At 37.8% G+C, this 18114-nt stretch overlaps 1 protein-coding gene across 1 annotated transcript; it reads left to right on the top strand.

The window, feature by feature from the left end:
• Nucleotides 1–366: 366 nt before the first annotated feature.
• On the top strand, nt 367–762 carry LOC148203683 (uncharacterized). The gene has a single exon (XM_088107713.1). The coding sequence runs from the start codon at nt 367–369 to the stop codon at nt 760–762; it is 396 nt and encodes a 131-aa protein (XP_087963839.1).
• Nucleotides 763–18114: the final 17352 nt, after the last annotated feature.

Raw genomic sequence — 18114 nt, 5'->3', positions numbered from 1 at the left:
ACGCCGTTATCACTAGGAGTGGCAAGTTTTTAGATGAGAGAAAAATAGAGATAAAAGAAGAAAGTTTGAGCAAAAAAGAGAAGGATGTAGAGGAAAAGAAAGAAAAAGAAGAGAGTGAGAGAAAAGAAAAGGAGAGGGAAGAAGAGGAAGAAGATGAGAGAAAAGAAAAAGAAAGTTTGAGTGAAAAAGAGAAAGATATAGAGAAAGAAGAAGAAGAGAGTGAAGAAAAGAGAAGGAAAAAGATAGGGAAGAAACGAAAAAAAGAGAGGAAGAGGATAAGAAAAAAAGAAAGAATTATATGAAAAACCTCTTCCTTACCCAAAGAATTATTCTAAGGAAGAGAAGGAAAGACAGTTTGAGCAATCCATGGAAATCTTTGAGGAATTGGAGATTAAAATTCCTGTGACTAAGACATTGCAGCAGGTTCCCGGTTATGTTAACTTCCCGAAGAAATTCAACAAAAAGAGAAAAAGTCCAGAGGAGGAAACAATTGAGGTACATGGCAAGTGCAGTGTGATCTTTGAGAAGGCACTTCCTCTAAAAGCTAAAGATCCGGGAAGTTTCACTATTCCCTACACTATTGGGAGTCATGAAATAGGGAAAGCCCTAATTGATTTAGGGTCTAGTATCAACTTGATGCCCTTATCTGTACTTGAAAAGATTGGTGGTCTTGAAGTCAAGCCTATAAAGAGGAAGTTGCTAAAGATAAGTTGGTGTGGAGACAGAAAGGAGAACACCAAGATTAAAGTTGGAATTGGTTAACCTAGACATGAGCCTATTGGGTCAAGCTAGTGACGTTAAAGAAGTGCTTACTGGGAGGCAACCCAGCTTTCTAAACTTTCCCTTGCTTTTTTTTTATTGTTTTTATTTTGTTTATTGTTGAAGTCTTTTTATATTCCTATTTTTATTGTTTTTCTGAAGTATAGGAATGATGTACTTTGCTCTATCTTATTGTAGTGGTTTAGTTATTCTGATGTTGTGTTTTGATGAGTGTTACTTTTTTATGCTTATTGTTTGAGTTGATGTTGGATGATGCATGATGTGAAAATACACAAGTGGTTGGTCTAACATGTGAAACAGGTGCTTGAGGTAACATTTGATTCAGATACTAAGCAAGATGTTTTTCTGAATTCTAGAACTTGAGAGTTTACCTGTGTGATAATTGGGCTTCAGAATTCTCATGTGAATAATTGTTATTACTTTGGAAGCATAAATGATTTTGCCCAAATTTTCTGTGATTGAACTACTTTCTTGCAGGTTTCATATGATCAAGGCCATCTTTTGTTTTGCCTTCAAAAATTTTTCCACTGAAAAGAAAACCAATTGCTCTACCTTTTGAACATTGAACCTTATGCATGTTTTGAAAACCATGTTTTAAATTCTTTACCTTTAGTTGAGTTGAGAATATTTGTGAGGTATTGAAAAAGGTTCAAGTTTGCGGTTGCTGGTAAGTAACCCCACTTTTCTAAGTAGTGAGCAATTGAAAAGCAACATAAAAAGAAAAAGGAAAGAAAATGAAAGGAAAAAGGAAAAATAAAAAGAGAAGAAAATAGAGCTCACTGCAAGGGAAATGGTTGGGAAAGATCTTCTTGAAAAGAGAACCTGTGAGTAATTGATAAATTCAAAAATGTATCTCTTAAATCAAGGAATTTTGCTTACCAGAAAAACCAATTTCCTTCTTAGCCCAGCCAAGTTACAAGCCATAAAAATCCCTTGTGATGACAACTTGCTTGTAAGTCTGTTTGATTGTAGTTAAATGAAAGGCAAAGTTAATTTGTGTGACATTGTGGTAGCAGAGTGAAAGCACCAACACTATACACTTGTATATGAGTGATACACTTTTGAGTACTTGAGTGAAACATATTCCTTGGTGAGAAGTAGTTCTTTGAATTTCTAATTACATTTCTACATGAATGATTGATTATTCTTAAGGATAGCATCTGTCGAATTCTTTGAGCATCACTTTGAGTTATTTGAGAGAAAACATTTGTGCATCTTGACTAATATTCTTATGATGAGCTGATTGAAGTAATCATTTGTCTTGGGAAAAATATTGTGAAAAATTGTTGAACCAGTGTGATAATTGTTAAGAGCTGAGTTACATTCTGTTTTGCTTGAGGACAAGCAAAGTTCTAAGTTTGGGGTTGTGATGACGGTTTAAAATACCGTTATCTGTGATGTAATTTTGATACTAAATGCACCTTTTTTGACTTAGAAACTTGCTTGGACTCATGCTTTTTCATTAAGTTGTGTGAATAAGAGAGTTGAGGTTGAATTTGATGATTTTATGACTAATTCCCTTTGTTTTGACAGAAAATAGGTTAATACAGGAAGTAGAGATGAAGTGATAAGGAGTTAGAGCTCAGAAAGGCCTAGAAAAGCACTTGAAGGAAGGACAGTAAGAAGCTTGGGCGGCATGCAGAGATGCTCAAGCATAGATTATCGACGTCCGTCGCCCGGGCGCCCTCTTAGGCTGCCTGGGCGTCGGACCCCGAAGCCTGGGTGTCCAAACTGGAGGCTCAAGCCCTACAAAAATCGAGCGTCGTGTTTTGCAGGTCAGGCCCAATTCTTGTCTGTTTCGACTCTTTTGGATCGGACCCTATTTCTACTCTTTTGTATCTCTGGCTGAAGCAATACAACAACACACTCTTCTACCCTCTGAAGGATGATCTGGAGGCGGGAGCTTCCTCTTCTACTTTTAGGGTTTTACTATCTCATGCTTTTCCATTGTTCATCTAGTTTCTCCATGTTTATGGGGAACTAAACTCTATTTGTTTTTGGGGAATGATGTAACCTTTTGATCTCTCATGTATTTGAATTGATTCTTAATTTATATGCCTTATTCATTAATTGTTAGGGAATTCATCTGTTTCAATGTTTGCTCTATTTAACTCATTTAGTAGCATGATTTATGAATTGCATAAGTGTTGGGAGGTTCCTTACAATTCAGGTTCTTGTTGAATTCTCCCAAGGGTAATATTTCTCAAGGATGAGGGTATGAGGACTTGGTCGTCTTAAGCTCTTGATCTTCAAACTTAATCCTTTGAAACTCTCGTATATTGAATTGGTTCTATATTCTATATGTTTTCTTTCATTAATTGTTAGGCTTTTTCTTTTATACTCTATGCACGCTTTGTTTAACTCATTCAATTGCATGATCATTGATGTTATTTGTATGGACACATATAAGTAAACCTAGAACTGAAGAAATTCTCCCAAGAAAAGGGAAGTTGAATAAGGACTTAATCTTTTCTTTCTAAGTCTTAACATGTTCTTTTTAACTAATGGTTGTCTAAGCATGATTCTTGAATGATTTTGATTTTTATGCATGATTAGATGAATTAATCATTGTTTGGACCGATTAAACTGCTTGATTTGGGACTGGAACTAGGAAGAATGCATGTGGGTGGAGATGAGAAGCATTTTTTGGCAATTTTGGCAAATCTGCAGAAACGCCGCTCAGTAGAAATTTCCCCTGAGTGCGATTTCTGCATAATGATGTTTTTTGTGTTTTGGTTGGTTGTTTCTCTGCACAGGTGGCACTGAGGGTTTCTGTTTTGCCCTCAGCAGTGATAAAGAGAGTTTTAGGGAGTTGTTAGTGGTTTACTAATGCTTAACAATGTTTCTTGTGGTTTTGTGATTTGTGTTTGATGCAGGGATGGCCTCCTCATCGGGCAAAAGAATCAAGACTGTGGGAAATAAGAGGAACGAACCAGAGCGCCCCTATTCCAACAAGTTCCTCTCCCGTACACATGAGCAACATTTCATCAGTATCCAAGATAGAAGGCTCTTGATGGAAAGGAAGGCAGGGTGGATACCAGACTTGGCTCCACAGTTTGGAGAGGAACTTGAGTACAGAAATTGGGAGAAAATAGCTACTTATCCTGCACCAGCCAACATTGTAGTAGTAAAAGAATTCTATACCAATGCAAGGAGATTGGGTAACTCTCACACTAAGGATTATATGAGCTATGTTAGAGGAAAAAGCATTCGATATGATGCTAATTCCATTAACAGGTTTATGCATGTTGAATGGACTGGTGAGCAGTGTTAGTTTGTTCTAAACATGGTAGAGGGAGCAGATTATGAAGATATGGAATGTGTGTTGTGTATGCCTGGAGGGCATGTTTAGAGGAATAGCAATGGTGTAGTTGTGCATATAAGGAGAGCTGATTTGACTCCCATGGCAAAATACTAGATGATGTTTTCTCATGCCAACATCCAGCGTTGTTCACATGTCTCTGATATCACTGTCAGCAGAGTCATGTTCCTTTATTGTGTACTTAGAGGGATGAGTATTAACATTGGTTAGGTCATAGCAGATGAAATTCAGACTTGTGCAAGTACTGTGAACAACAAGGCGCCCTTGGGGCATCCTTCTCTGATCACACACCTCTGTGAGTTAGCTGGGGTTAACACTTCTTCACTGCGTTTGGAGAGGCCTATGAAGGTAATTGATGGGGCTTATTACAGACAGTATTGTGGGGGAGATGAGGCAGCTCAGCTAGTACCACCACACCATCTTTCTAGAAGGAGAGGACCATCATGAGCACATGCACCGCCTCATGATGCAGAGCCTTTCCAGATGAGGGACATGTATATGTCTCTGATGGAGGATAGGCTGCAGTCTATTCATAGATGGCAAGTAGCCACTACAGAGATGATCATAGGGATGTATGATACACCCCCAAGACATCGGTGGACCATGGATGAATTCAACAATGTGGTGGCATGGCCAGAGGAGCAAGCTCAAGCTAGTGGAGCTGGAGCAGCTGAAGCTCCAACTATGAATGATGATGATGAGGATGATGATGATGACTTTGAGAATGCTGAAGAAGAAAGAGAGGAGGAAGATTCGGATGATAGCATGGGTTGATGAGGAGTAGAGATAACATCTACTGATGGATGCTATCACCTCTAGAGCATGATTTTGCTATCTTTTGTTTTGTAATGTTGAACTTATTTTCTTATGTTCTTAGAATAGGTTGTGATGTACTCAGTGTGAAACTTTATTTGCTATGATGGTTTACTTGTGATTTATGCATGACGAGTATTGCTTGATGATGCTTGGATATTTATTGATGTTGAGATTGTGCACTATATGCTAATATACAGGTGGTTGTTCACAAGCTATGTGAACATATGCATGATGTTGCGATTGTGATTATGATGCAAAGCAGGATGTGTATCTGGAATAGATGGAATGTTGAATGAGCTTATGTGTGAGATTTTGAACTCTAGAGTTTTTGTGATTGAGTGCTATTACATTGAAAGCATGAATGACTTTGCCCAGGTTTCTATGATTGAATCACTTGCTTGTATGTGTCATATGATCAAGGCCATTTGTTGGTAACTCTTTTTAGCCAAATGCATTATTTTAGCCCAATAAAAGAGAACACAATGTGTTCAATCTTTTGAACCTTTAGCCTTGAATATGATGTGAAAACCCTTTTTGAAAATCTTTACCTTGAGTTGAGTTGAGAATATATTGTGGTATTGATAAAGGTTCGAGTTTGGGGTTGTTAGGAAGTTTAGAAAGGAAAAATAAAAAGCATTGAGCCAAGTGTTAAGCACGTGAAAAGCAAAAGAAAAAAGAAAGAAAAAGAAAAGCTCAATGCAAGGGAAAGTTGGGAAAAAGTGAGAATGATTGTAAATGAATCTCTTAAACTCAAGGATTTTGTGATCTCGAAAGACCAATTTTCTTCTTAGCCCAGCCACATTATAAGCCATAAAAAAGTCCTTGTGATGATGCTTGCTTGTGAATGTGTTTGATTGTGGTTAAATGAAAGGCAAAGTTGATTCATGTGTCATTGTGATAGTAGAGTGAATGAGTGACCTCTATATACACTAGTGTGATTGAGTGAAACACTTTATCTGGTGAGGAATGATTCCATGAGCACTTGATTACATCTATGCTTAGATAATTGATCATTCATGAGAATAACATCTGTTGGAGATTATGTGATTATGTGAACACCATGTTGAGTAGTTGTGAATCAAGGCATGTGTGCATCTTGACTAAATTTTAATTGAAGAGCTTATTTGAGTGATTACTTGTCTTGAAAGAAAGAGTTTTTGAATGTGTTTAACCATTGTATTGATTGGTGAGGACTGAGTTACATCTTGTTTGCTTTAGGACAAGCAAAGTTCTAAGTTTGGGGTTGTGATAATGGTTGAAAAACCATTATTTTTATACTTAATTTTGACCTTAAAAACAACCTTTATGACTTAGAAACTAGCTTGAAATCATGCTTTTGCTTAGGTTTTGGAAATAAGAGAGTTGGATGGGTAATATGCTTGATTTTTCTTGTTTTGACAGGAATTAAGATGAATTGGATGAAAGAAGTTGAAGTAGCAATGAGTTGGACTCAGGAAAGGAAGGAATAGTGCACAAAACAAGAATCGTTGCCACCGCTCAATGCCATTGGCACCGCTAAGAGCCAATATGGCTAATGAGTACATTATCTCACGCTTGAGCGCTACTGCTGAGGGCCAATTCAAGTATCGCACCTACCGCTAAGTAGTATTTTTACCGTTGAGCGCAGACTGTGCTGTTGAATACACTGTTTCGGGCCTGAGCGTCAACGCTGAGGGTCATTCTAAGTGTCGCACTTACTGCTGAGTGCCAAAACTGCCGCTGAGCGCTATTTAATTGGGCTTGGGCCATTTTTCTGTATTTTTAATAAACTATATAAGGGTTTAGTCGACCTAGGGTTGATATCTTTGGACAGAAAGAGGCGAAATTACACTCCTTTCACCCCATGGATGCGGATTTTGGATGCGGAAGTTCCTTTATTCAAATTCTAGGGTTTTATCTTTCATTCTTTTCATTATTTTCATCTAGTTTCACCATGTCTATGGTGAACTAAACCTCCACTGTTGTTGGGGAAACGATGTAATCCTTTGAAACTCAAATGTATTGAATTGATTGTTGATTATATATGATTTACTTCATTAATTGTTAGGGTTTTTCCTCTACACTCTATGCATGCTTTGTTTAAGTCATTCAATTGCATGATCTTTGATTTTGTCGATATGGACACATACAGGGAAATTCTCCCGGAAGCAATATTACCTAGACATAGGAATAGGAGGATCGGTTGCGTTTAAGCTTTTGTGCGAATGTAATGCATGAATAATTTCTAGGGAGACAAGACATTGTAAACTAGTAATTATGATTAGGCTTTCTTCACCGAGACATCGGGTTTAAGGTAAATTAGAAAGTGGCATTAACATTAATGAATAAAGATGAATTCATGAATACATGAGAGTGGATAGGATAAGTCGGAAACCCCAACAACATCATCATTCCATATTTTACATCAATCACTTTTGCATCTTTCAATCCAATTGATTAAAACTTGGTCGTGAGTCCTTTGGGAAACGATACTTGGTCTTACCATTTATTATTACTTGATACGATTCGTTACACTTGCCGAAGTGTTAACACATGGGGGGGGGTGTTCCTTGGATGAATGGTGCGGAAATGTGGTGGCAAATGGTACAAGGATGATGAGCTAATGTATGAATAGTGTAGAAGCTCAAAGCCTCTAGGAGATATGATGGTGGTGGTGGTGTAGTGTTCGGTGGCTCCAAGAGAGGTTAGGCCAACTCAAGGAAGAAAGTGACTAGGGGGGCCTCATGGTTGGCTCTAGTCTTGATCTAAGATGAGTAGTATGGCCAAAAATGGGCAGCATAAAATTACTCAACATCATGAAATACAAGGGTGAAGACACTTATATTTATAGGCCAAGGGTGTCTCCTTCTAACCCTAAAAGCATGATCTCCCACCTTTCCTCTCATTGACCAAAAATGAGGCCTTCTAAGGAGTGGACAAGTGTCCACAAATCCTCTCCAATGATGGAGGGACATGTGGCCAATCACAAAACACAATCCTCTCCATTCCTAGAGTTCCATGTGGCCACTACTAAAAGAAAAAACTCTTCACTCCTAAGGTGCCATGTGGCTACCTTTTAAAAAGTAAATCCTCTCCAATGGAAGCATGACTCATTGCACACACTTTCCACTTGGTTTGGATGTCTAACTTTTAAGGAAAATCCTATGCTACTTAGGCCTTAATATAAGCCTTAAATAAACCTACACTACATGGCCTAATACAATGGCCTAAATTCCTACACTAATCTTGAATCCATGCTCCATGATGGCTCGAAAGGTGGCCCAAAAGGTAGAGTTGTTGTCATCTTCATGGATGGCTTCCACTCTCTTGAAAGTGCTTGACCATTGATAACGGTTGAAAATACCGTTATCTTTGATGTAATTTTGATACTAAATGCACCCTTTTATGCTTAGAAACTTGCTTGGAATCATGTTTTTCTATTAAGTTGTGTGAATAAGAGAGTTGAGGTTGAATTTGATGAATTTATGACTAAATTCCCTTGTTTTGGAAGGAAATGAGATAATACGAAAAGCAGAGATAAGTGCCAAGGAGATGAAGCTCAGAAAGGCCTGGACAAGCACTAGAAGGGAGGAATGCTCGAAGCTTGGGCGCCCTTTTTGGAGGCTTAAGCGTAGAAGAGTGTTGCTCACCGCCTGGGAGCCCCTTTTGGGCACTTGAGCATCAAAAGCACGAAGCTTCGGTGCCCCTTTTTGAGGCTTAAGCACCAAGAACCACCGCTCACTGCCTGGGCACCCTTTTTGGGCGCTTGAGCGTCAGAAGCACGAAGCTTGGGCGCCCCTTTTTAGGCTTAAGCGCCAAGAACCACTACTCACTTCCCGGGCACCCTAAGTAGGGCGCTTGAGCGCCATCGAAATGGGTCGGACTTCGTCTTTGATATGTTTTCGCTCTGTTTAAAGGACCCAAACGTCCTAGGTTGGGTATCTTTGGCAGAGGGAGCGCAACAACACACTCTTTCAGTCTCTAGAGGCAGATTTGGATGCGGGAGCTTCCATCTTCTACTTTTAGGGTTTTTCTATCTCATTCTTCTCCATTATTCATCTAGTTTCACCACGTCTATGGTGAACTAAACTCTATTTGTTGTTGGGGGATGATGTAACCTTGTGAACTCTCATGTATTTGAATTGATTCTTAATAATATATGCTTTTTCATTAATTGTTAGAGTAATTCATCTGTTACAATGCTTGCTTTGTTTAACTCATTCAATAACATGATTTATGATTTTCATGAGTACCGAGACGTTCCTTACAATTCAAGTTCTTGTTGAATTACTCCCAAGAGTAATATTTCTCAAGGATGAGGGTATGAATCTTGGTCATCTTAAAGCTCTTGATCTTCACATTTAATTACTAAGAATGCTAGGAATTGCATGAACTAGTGATTAAGGACATGCTTATTTCACCAAGGGATCGGGTTTAAGTGATTTGGTGAGTGACGTTAACATAAAATGGGTAAGAACTTTGAGACACGTATCTCTTGAAGACTTCCAAGATAGTGACCATAGCTCTGATACCAAATGATGGAGGTTGCTTTGAGGATGCTTCTTCAACAAGAGATGTTCTCCATGGTGTGTTGATGAAGCTCTTCAAAGGATGGACTCCATGTGAGATGATGAATGTTGCGGAAGCTTTTCAACATGAAGAGATGTTGTTGACGGTTGAATGGTCTAGGTAGAAGTTCTTCTTGGAGGTGAGGCCAACCTTGAAGTGAAAGGTAAGAAGAAGTCTCAAAAAAGACATTTCTTAGAGTGAGAACTAAAGTGAAGGAGACTTTCAAATTTGGCAAAGAAACTCTAGCATTCAAAATAGTTCTAAAAAATTATACAAGGTTGCCTCTCCTTTTATAGGTGAAGGAGTAGGCTAGCATTTAATGCACTAGAAAGGAACTAGAAGCTTCCTATGGCAAGGGGGGAGGAATGGGAGCCTTTCCCCCTAACTACCATCCAAGTTCAACGTCTAGGAGCCTTCCCCCCTAACTATCGTCCAAGTTCAATGTCTAGGAGCCTTCCTTGATGTTGACATGTTCCAAAGTCTTCCTATGACCCATTTTAGGCACATATTCACCTACATCAAGGTTTATGGTGTGCTACTTTACTCTAAAAGCTACTAAGCTTCTAAAACAAAGTTAAACAATTTTTACATATTTACAAAAATTGTTTTAAGATAAAGAAGAAGACTAAAATGTGACTGATGAGTCGTTATTTCTTGAATTATATTTAGTTTATTGCACTTAAATAAACCAGGGAATTGTGTTTAATTGTCTGTTATTTCCCCGTTTTCCAAATTCTGCTTAATTTGGTCGGAAATTTGTAATTGTGCTAATTTGGGTTTTCTGAGCTGATTAAGTACATTTTTTTATTACAGGAAGAATTTTGGAGATACATTTTGTGACATCAGGAAGAATGCAATTAAATTCAAGACTCTCCACACAGACATTTTATAATTAATTAAATTGTAATTTAGTAGTTTAGAATTTTTGAATCAACTCTTAGATTTTGGGTCAATTTTTGGTAAACTAGATTAGACCCAAAATTAGAGGTTAGTGACTTGGACCCTAGGGTTTTATTGTGTGGACCCCCACCTTATTAAAAGGTGACACACGGCCTTTAGGGCAGCCGCCACACTCTTTTGCTGAGTTTTTCTGGAACGTTGTTTTATGACATGGGATGAATTGGAGACAAGCACGTTGTTCTCGGCCAACATATTTTTTGGCATTGGTTCTTTATTTTCATTTTTGATTCCAGCGTTGGTGTGCACATGTTTTATTCTGCTACTGTTACATTGATTTTAATTTTTCAATTCGAGACGATGCTTGGATTTCATTATCTTTGATGTTTGGTTTCTTTGAGAATGCTGAGCATAGGGAGGAGTGTGTGTCTCGGCCTGGGCAGAAGAGAGTTGCCACCTTGTCACGGGAAAGGATGGATTCCAGCAGGGAATTTCAATTGTTTTTAATCATGGGTTTTCAAGCAGAGAAAGTAGGGTGCACACGGGAATCAGCTTTTGGGGTTTTCATTGTTTTTAGAGATTAGGATGCGTTTTTAATAATGGAGAGAAGTGGGAAGTCCAGCACGCACAATGGTCTCAGCCTAGGGAAATGTTGATTGAGTTGGATGTGTCTCGGTGTGCACGGTGACGGCTGGAAGCAAGAAGTATGTGGTGCTACTGTTACGGAAGGGGAGCACGGGGCACATAAGAACTGCTACTGTCACGTCATAATAGAAAGCTCCAATGTTCATCACGGGAAAAGGAGAGGTGCTGATTCATGGTAGCAAGTGCACGTGATAGTTTGGAGAAAATAATTTTATTCAATTGCCTTGGAGAAAGGAAGCAGCAGCACGTAGGTGTCACGGTAGTAGGGGTCATGGCTGCTGGAAGAAAAGAGAATGGTTTTTGATTTATGCAATGAGAAGCTGATTTGGTGGGAGTATGTAGCGTGCACGGAAACACATTCACGTTGAGAAGAGTCTTGTCACGGTATGGCTGGATGGAATAAGCAAGGAGAAACTTTAATTGAATGAGGAAGAGTGCACTGTTACGTGTTGGAGGCTTGAGGTGCCACGGCTGGAAGCAAAGAGGAGAAAGCTGATTTGAAAGCTGCTGCCACGGGAAGGCTACCCCACTTTCATTTTCTTTGGATTAAACATTTTGAAGATTTATTTACTTTGAGAAATGATGAAGTAGATTATCTTTGCTGGAATGCTCAACATGTCATGGCTAGAGAGGACTTTTAGAAGCATTTGGAATTTCAAATCCTTTTGGTAGATGCACATGGGTCCCGGTTAATGGTAGAGAAAAAAATATTTTCTTTTATTTATTTTGCCTAAGAATGGTTTACATTATAGGTTGAATTGATTTTCTTCTTTTTGTGGTGAATTGTGTTTGGATATTTATCTGTTGCAATGTTCAGTTTAATGTTTTCATGCACTGGAATACCGTCAATCATGTTTAGTTGTGTTTAATTTCCATTTTCTTTTAAGTTCAATTACAGTCACAAACCTTTCAGTTTAATGTTTTCATGCCCTCCCACACCCACACCATCTCCCTGTCATCGCCGCGCCCCTCCTCCGCCACCTCTATCTCGGGGACAACTTTTTCTCCGGCCAGATTCCTTCTGAATATGGCACTTGGCAGCACCTCCATATTATTTTTATTTTTCTCAAATCACTGTCAGACATTACAACAAACAACACCAACATTGCATATATGCGATTCCAACATAAAAAGAAATTGAAAAAAGAAAGGAGTTGTTGCAAATGTTTGGACTGGTCAGGAATATTGCTGCAAAAAAGAAAGGATAATAATAAAAAAAACTTTACAAAAAAGTAAACACTTAATTATGCATAACAGAAGCACTCTTTTCCCAGAAGCTGCATAACAGAACTAATAAAAAGAGGACAAAAAGAATAACAAGGAAGGAATTAGGGCTAAAAATGAATGGAGTGTGTGACCTTGTCGCGAACCCAGCCACCCGTGACATGGAGCTAAGATCAAAGTGGCAAAGAGTGGCAAGAAGCCTATCAAAGATGCTTCTGTCGGTATCAGATATGTCGATTCTGTCATGAACCTGAACCGTAGACATTGGTGCGCCACCGTAACTCCGAAACGACGACGGAGGGCGAAGTAGAGGTTGAGGGGGTTGTGGAGGAGTGCGGCAGTAATGAGACGGCGAGCGATGATGAGAGATGTGGAGGCAAGGGAGGTGCGCTTGACGGTTGGATTGGGGGATGGGCGTGAATGTAGATGTTGAAGAGGTGGGTGTGGGAGGGCGAGAAGAAAGTTTCCCAAAGATGGGAGAAGGTGAGGTTGGAGTTGGAGAGGAAGGGGAAGGGGAAGGGGAAGGGGAGAAGGTTTCCACACAACGTGCCACGTGCTAATTAAAAGCCACCTCAGCATGCCACCTCGCTAGAAAGTTAACACCGTTTACAAAGATTAACGGCAAGGACATTATTGATTCAATTTCACCAAAACAGGGACTCAATTGATCACTTCCAAATTTAGAGGACCCAATTGAAACTAACCCGCAAATATAGGGACTTCTGAACCTATTAAACCTTATTTTTATAAATCACTTTTCAAGATTGAAACACGAAAAAAGAAGAATTAAAAAAACCAATAGTAAATAATCTGTTTTTTATTTTTAATTCTACTAAGTTCATTTTTTTATTATCTTTTATCATTTACATAAATTAATTATGGCATAAGAATAAAAGGATTTATGAATATTTAGATGAATAACTTAATAAAATAGCGGTATTTCTGAAAGAAGATAATTTAAAGAATCTAATAGAACTTAATTAATGTTTGAGTTCAATGGATTGAAAGTAATAAAGATTAGTTGGATTTAATTCCCAAACAATTAATATTCCACCAATACTTAGAGAACTATTTGAATAATACGTCTATATATTATTTGTAATATCTTCTTATTAATTTTTTTCATGCACTATGAAGTAAATATTAAATAAAAAATGAATAAATTCATTTAATATGTTTGACATAAAAAATGTTCACTTTATTTAAGAAGAGAGATTCTTCCTATAAAAGAAGAAAAGAGGATTTGTAAGAAAAATATTGTGCTACGATTTAGAACTATATTATTTATTTATTATATCTTAACTTAGTGCTCAATGAGAGACTAATATTGTTAGAAGTGGACTTGAGGCCTAACTCATCCCCACAAAACCGGCTTGTAAGGTGAGGTCTGCACCCACTTATATACTTTAATTTGGCCTTATCTCTAGTCGATGTGGGACTTCCAACACACCCCCCTCACGCCGAGGTATATACATATCGAGCGTGAGATTAGACATTAATGGGTGGTCCAATAGCGGCCCGATAATGGGTGGAACAATATGCCCAACAAACAACCAATAATGCTAGGATAGGCTCTAACCATAGCTCTGATACCATAATAAAAGGTTTAAAGAATAATTCTGATATTTTATTTCAAAGAGTAGAGTACCATATATATACATTTAAGGATCCTATAATCCTTCATCTATTAAAGGAATGACAGGTGCACAAATCTGCACAAATTATAATAATATCTAAATTATAACTAACATAATATTTGATTGCCTAATATCCTTTAATAGAATATTTAGCATATCTTAACAGCCCCACTCAAGTTGGTGCATGGATATCACACATTCCCAACTTGAATAAAGACTCATTAAACAATCTTCTTGATACTCCTTTGGTGAGAACATCAGCCAACTGCAATTCTGATCTTACAAAAGGAAATGAAATTATTCCAGCTTCAAGCTTCTCTTTGATGAAATGTCTATCAATCTCCACATGCTTTGTTCTATGATGTTGCACAGGATTGTGAGCAATTGCTATAGCCGAAGTATTGTCACAGTACAAACTCATAGGTTCATTTTGTGTAAAGCCCAAATCTGATAGCACATTTTTAATCCACAAAAGTTCACATACACCTAGTGCCATGCCTCTGAATTCTGCTTCAGCACTAGATCTTGCTACTACAGGTTGTTTTTTACTCCTCCAAGTTACAAGATTCCCTCCTACAAAAGTAAAGTATCCAGAGGTAGATCTTCTATCATCTTTTGAACCTGCCCAATCTGCATCAGTGTACCCTTCTACCTTTAAGTTTTCATGATTTGAGAACAAAATTCCTTTTCCAGGAGCAGGACTTCAAATATCTCAAAATCCTTTCAACAGCATCCATATGAAGCTTCCGTGGGTCATGCATAAATTGACTAACAACATTCACTGCATAAGTGATATCTGGACGTGTATGGCACAAATAAATTAATTTTCCTACCAGCCTTTGGTATCTTCCTCTGTCTATGCTTGCTGAATTTGAGCATTGAAAAAGTTTATGATTTTGTTCAATTGGTGTATCAGCTGGTTTACTCCCAAGCAGCCCAGTTTCCGATAGTAAATCAATAGTATATTTTCTTTGGCATAGAAAAATACCATGTTTTGATCTAGCTACTTCAATACCTAAAAAATATTTAAGATTTCCAAGTTGTTTCATCTCAAATTCAGATGCAAGGTATTGTTGTAAACTAGAAATCTCATCTTGGTCATTTCCTGTAACAATCATGTCATCTACATATATAATCAAAGCTGTAATTTTTCCTTTTCCTCTCTTAAAAAATAAGGTGTGATCAGAGTTACTCGCTCTATAGCCAAAAGCCTTCATAGACTTGGTAAACCTTCCAAACCATGCTCTTGGGGATTGTTTTAATCCATATAGAGCCTTCTTTAATTTGCAAACCTTCATTCCAATTGAATCAGTCATGCCTGGTGGAGAATCCATATAAATTTCTTCTGAAATTTCTCCGTGTAGGAAAGCGTTTTTCACATCAAATTGTAGAAGAGGCCAATCTTGGTTTGCAGCTAGCGACAAAAGTATTCTCACAGTATTGAGTTTGGCTACTGGTGCGAACGTCTCTTGGTAATCTACACCATAAGACTGAGTGTAACCTTTAGCCACAAGTCGTGCTTTATACCTCTCAACAGTTCCATCAGCTTTATGCTTAATTGTAAAGACCCATCTGCAGCCCACAGTTTTCTTCCCTTTTGGTAAGGACACAAGATCCCAAGTGTTGTTTTTTTCTAAAGCTGCCATCTCCTCAACCATTGCTTCGGTCCATCTAGGACCTGCCAAAGCTTCTTGTACATTACTAGGAATAGAAATTGAAGATAATTGAGATACAAATGATGCATATGACTGAGATAACCTGTGAGATGACACATATTTACTAATGGGATATTTAACTTTGGCTTGGAGGTCTGGTTCATATTTAACTGGAGGTTGACCACGGTTAGAACCAGGTGGAAGAATATATTGAACAGTAGTAGACTCAGTGTTTGGTGTGCTGGTGGTCTCACGCAGACAAGAATCAATTTCATGATCAATTTCATTAGTATTATCAGAGATAGTATCAGAAGGTACCTCTGAAGAGTCAAGTTGAACCTGTGGAGAAGATTGAGCCAATTGGTTATGATCAGAAGACACTGTATTATCCAGAAAAGAAGGGTCCATATTTAGGATTGGCTCACTTCCTGCAGAATGATCCTCACACAATAATTTATCTTCACAATCAAACATACCAACATCACGATTATGCACTTCACTTTCATTGCCTCCCTGAAGTGGAGAATCAACATAAAAAAATTCATGCTCATTAAATGTCACATCCATAGAAATATAAAATTTCCTTGATGGTGGATGGTAAGCACGATAACCTTTTTGAGTTGATCCATACCCAACAAAAACACATTTGATCGCTCGTTCTTCAAGCTTTGTACGTTGATGTGGGTGTAAGTGAACATATATAACACATCCAAAAATATGAGGTGGTAAATAAACTATGGGAGGAAGGATACAATGATCAGACAACACATCAAAAGGCCTTCGAAAGTTAAGCACACTAGAAGGAGTTCGATTAATTAAATAAACGGCAGAGCTCACAGCTTCACCCCATAAATGAGATGGGACATTACCATCTATCAAAAGTGATCTTGTCACCTCTAATATATGTCTATTTTTCCTCTCAATTGGCATGAAGTGCTTTGAACCTCGAAGAAAATCCAACCAAAAGAAATCGAACATATAAAGCATTTTCTTTAATTAATCGCTTCAAAGATAAGAACTGAATACGCTAAAGTCAACCTTTCCTTTTCGCAACCAACAAGATTTTATCATCATTTGCATCTTCACTGTTCGTGATTATTACAACGCCTTTAGAACTTATTTCTTTATTACGTTATTTCGTTCTGTTAATGGTGGTTAATATAAATAGAGGACATTGTACATATTATATATTCAACACTTGTACATCTCCAATCTCAAAGGTTGGCATGTTAGGCACAAATTCCAAACCAAGGAAGGAAGGAGTTGTGACTACGAAGAAAACCCAATAAAGGTAAGAGGATAACTTAATCAAGCAACAAGAAGTTGGGTAGAGTGTGACCATGTCTCAAACCATTGTGCATAAGTGTTTCGGGGGTAGGGGCCAATGGGTCACATCCTTTGTTCAATCGAAACGCGTGGACTCGAGCCACGTCGTGATCATCACATGCATACAAAAGGAGGTCATGGTTTTGTTTGGAAAAGTGGTCCCAACTCACTTTTGGTCCATCACGTGATGCCATGCAACTTTGCATTTGCATGTTAGCATGTGGTTGTGTGACTTAGAGATGAATGGGGGAAATTATTATTCAAGTTTTGGTTTGGGATTTTGCTTGACTCATGAATGGTGAATGAGACTAATACCTTTAACTTGTCTTTGCTTAGTTGGACAACGGAGTAGGGTTAGAGGGCACAAATTCACGTGCTTTTGTTGCTCCTCTACCTTAACACTGTCCCTCTCCATACCTCACAACTATTAACCTCGTCCTTTCCTTCCCTTCTACTTTCCGACTGACATGTTTCCTTTCAACAACTTTGGGATGCACAATATCTTTACCAGTATCCAAACTTGATTCAACTTTCAAAAACCCGTCTAAATTTTCTTTCTGTTGTTGCTTACTAAAAAAGATCTTCAATTGTTATAGGTTACCAACACAACGGCATAGGAGAATGATCATCATTCATATACATCACTAGTCCTCATAGGATGACTATTAAGTGTGTCTTCTTCTAAATGGGGTCTTGGCGTGGGTTGATATTGTAACAGAACTTTGTACTATAGCTATACTGTGCAGTGTTTTGTTTTTATTGTTCGATAATATTTTGTTTTTCTGCCTATAGACGTACAACAAAAATATGGAGGGAAGGAAATGTTCAAATAGTGGGAGGTTTTTGATGTCTATAAAAAGAAAAAGAAAGAGCTTTATTATAAGATATAAATAGAGGAAATAATACGATAAACTTTTATAGGAGTATTATTCAATGTTGATGTTCATCAAATTATCTGTTAGCAAGCCAGTATATATGCCATCATATCATAAAAATAAATTACATACGTTATGACACATTTAATGTTTTCAGAAGATCAGACAAATAATATAACAATGATAACATGAATAAAAATCACAATTATTTAATTACTTTTAATTATAAAATAATATTAGTCCGGGTTCTGATTTGCCATTTTAATATTGTTGGTGTTAATATCCATCCATTTTTTTTTTCTCAAATGTGTTCTTATCCGCCCGATAATGCATGACATTGGGTCAAGGCCAGTAAAATTTGAAACTTAATTGTCTAATCATTGTTGACG

This window comes from Vigna umbellata, chromosome 2 (assembly GCF_029865625.1).
Source record: "Vigna umbellata cultivar VRB3 chromosome 2, Vumbellata_1.0, whole genome shotgun sequence".
Classification (NCBI taxonomy): domain Eukaryota; kingdom Viridiplantae; phylum Streptophyta; class Magnoliopsida; order Fabales; family Fabaceae; genus Vigna; species Vigna umbellata.
The sequence above is the reverse complement of the archived record's forward strand: the minus strand, read 5'-3'. Positions and strand labels throughout refer to the sequence as shown.

Bases quoted from the DNA above. Each gene is read 5' to 3' on its own strand.
- LOC148203683 (XM_088107713.1), top strand. From the start codon at position 367: ATGGAAATCTTTGAGGAATTGGAGATTAAAATTCCTGTGACTAAGACA.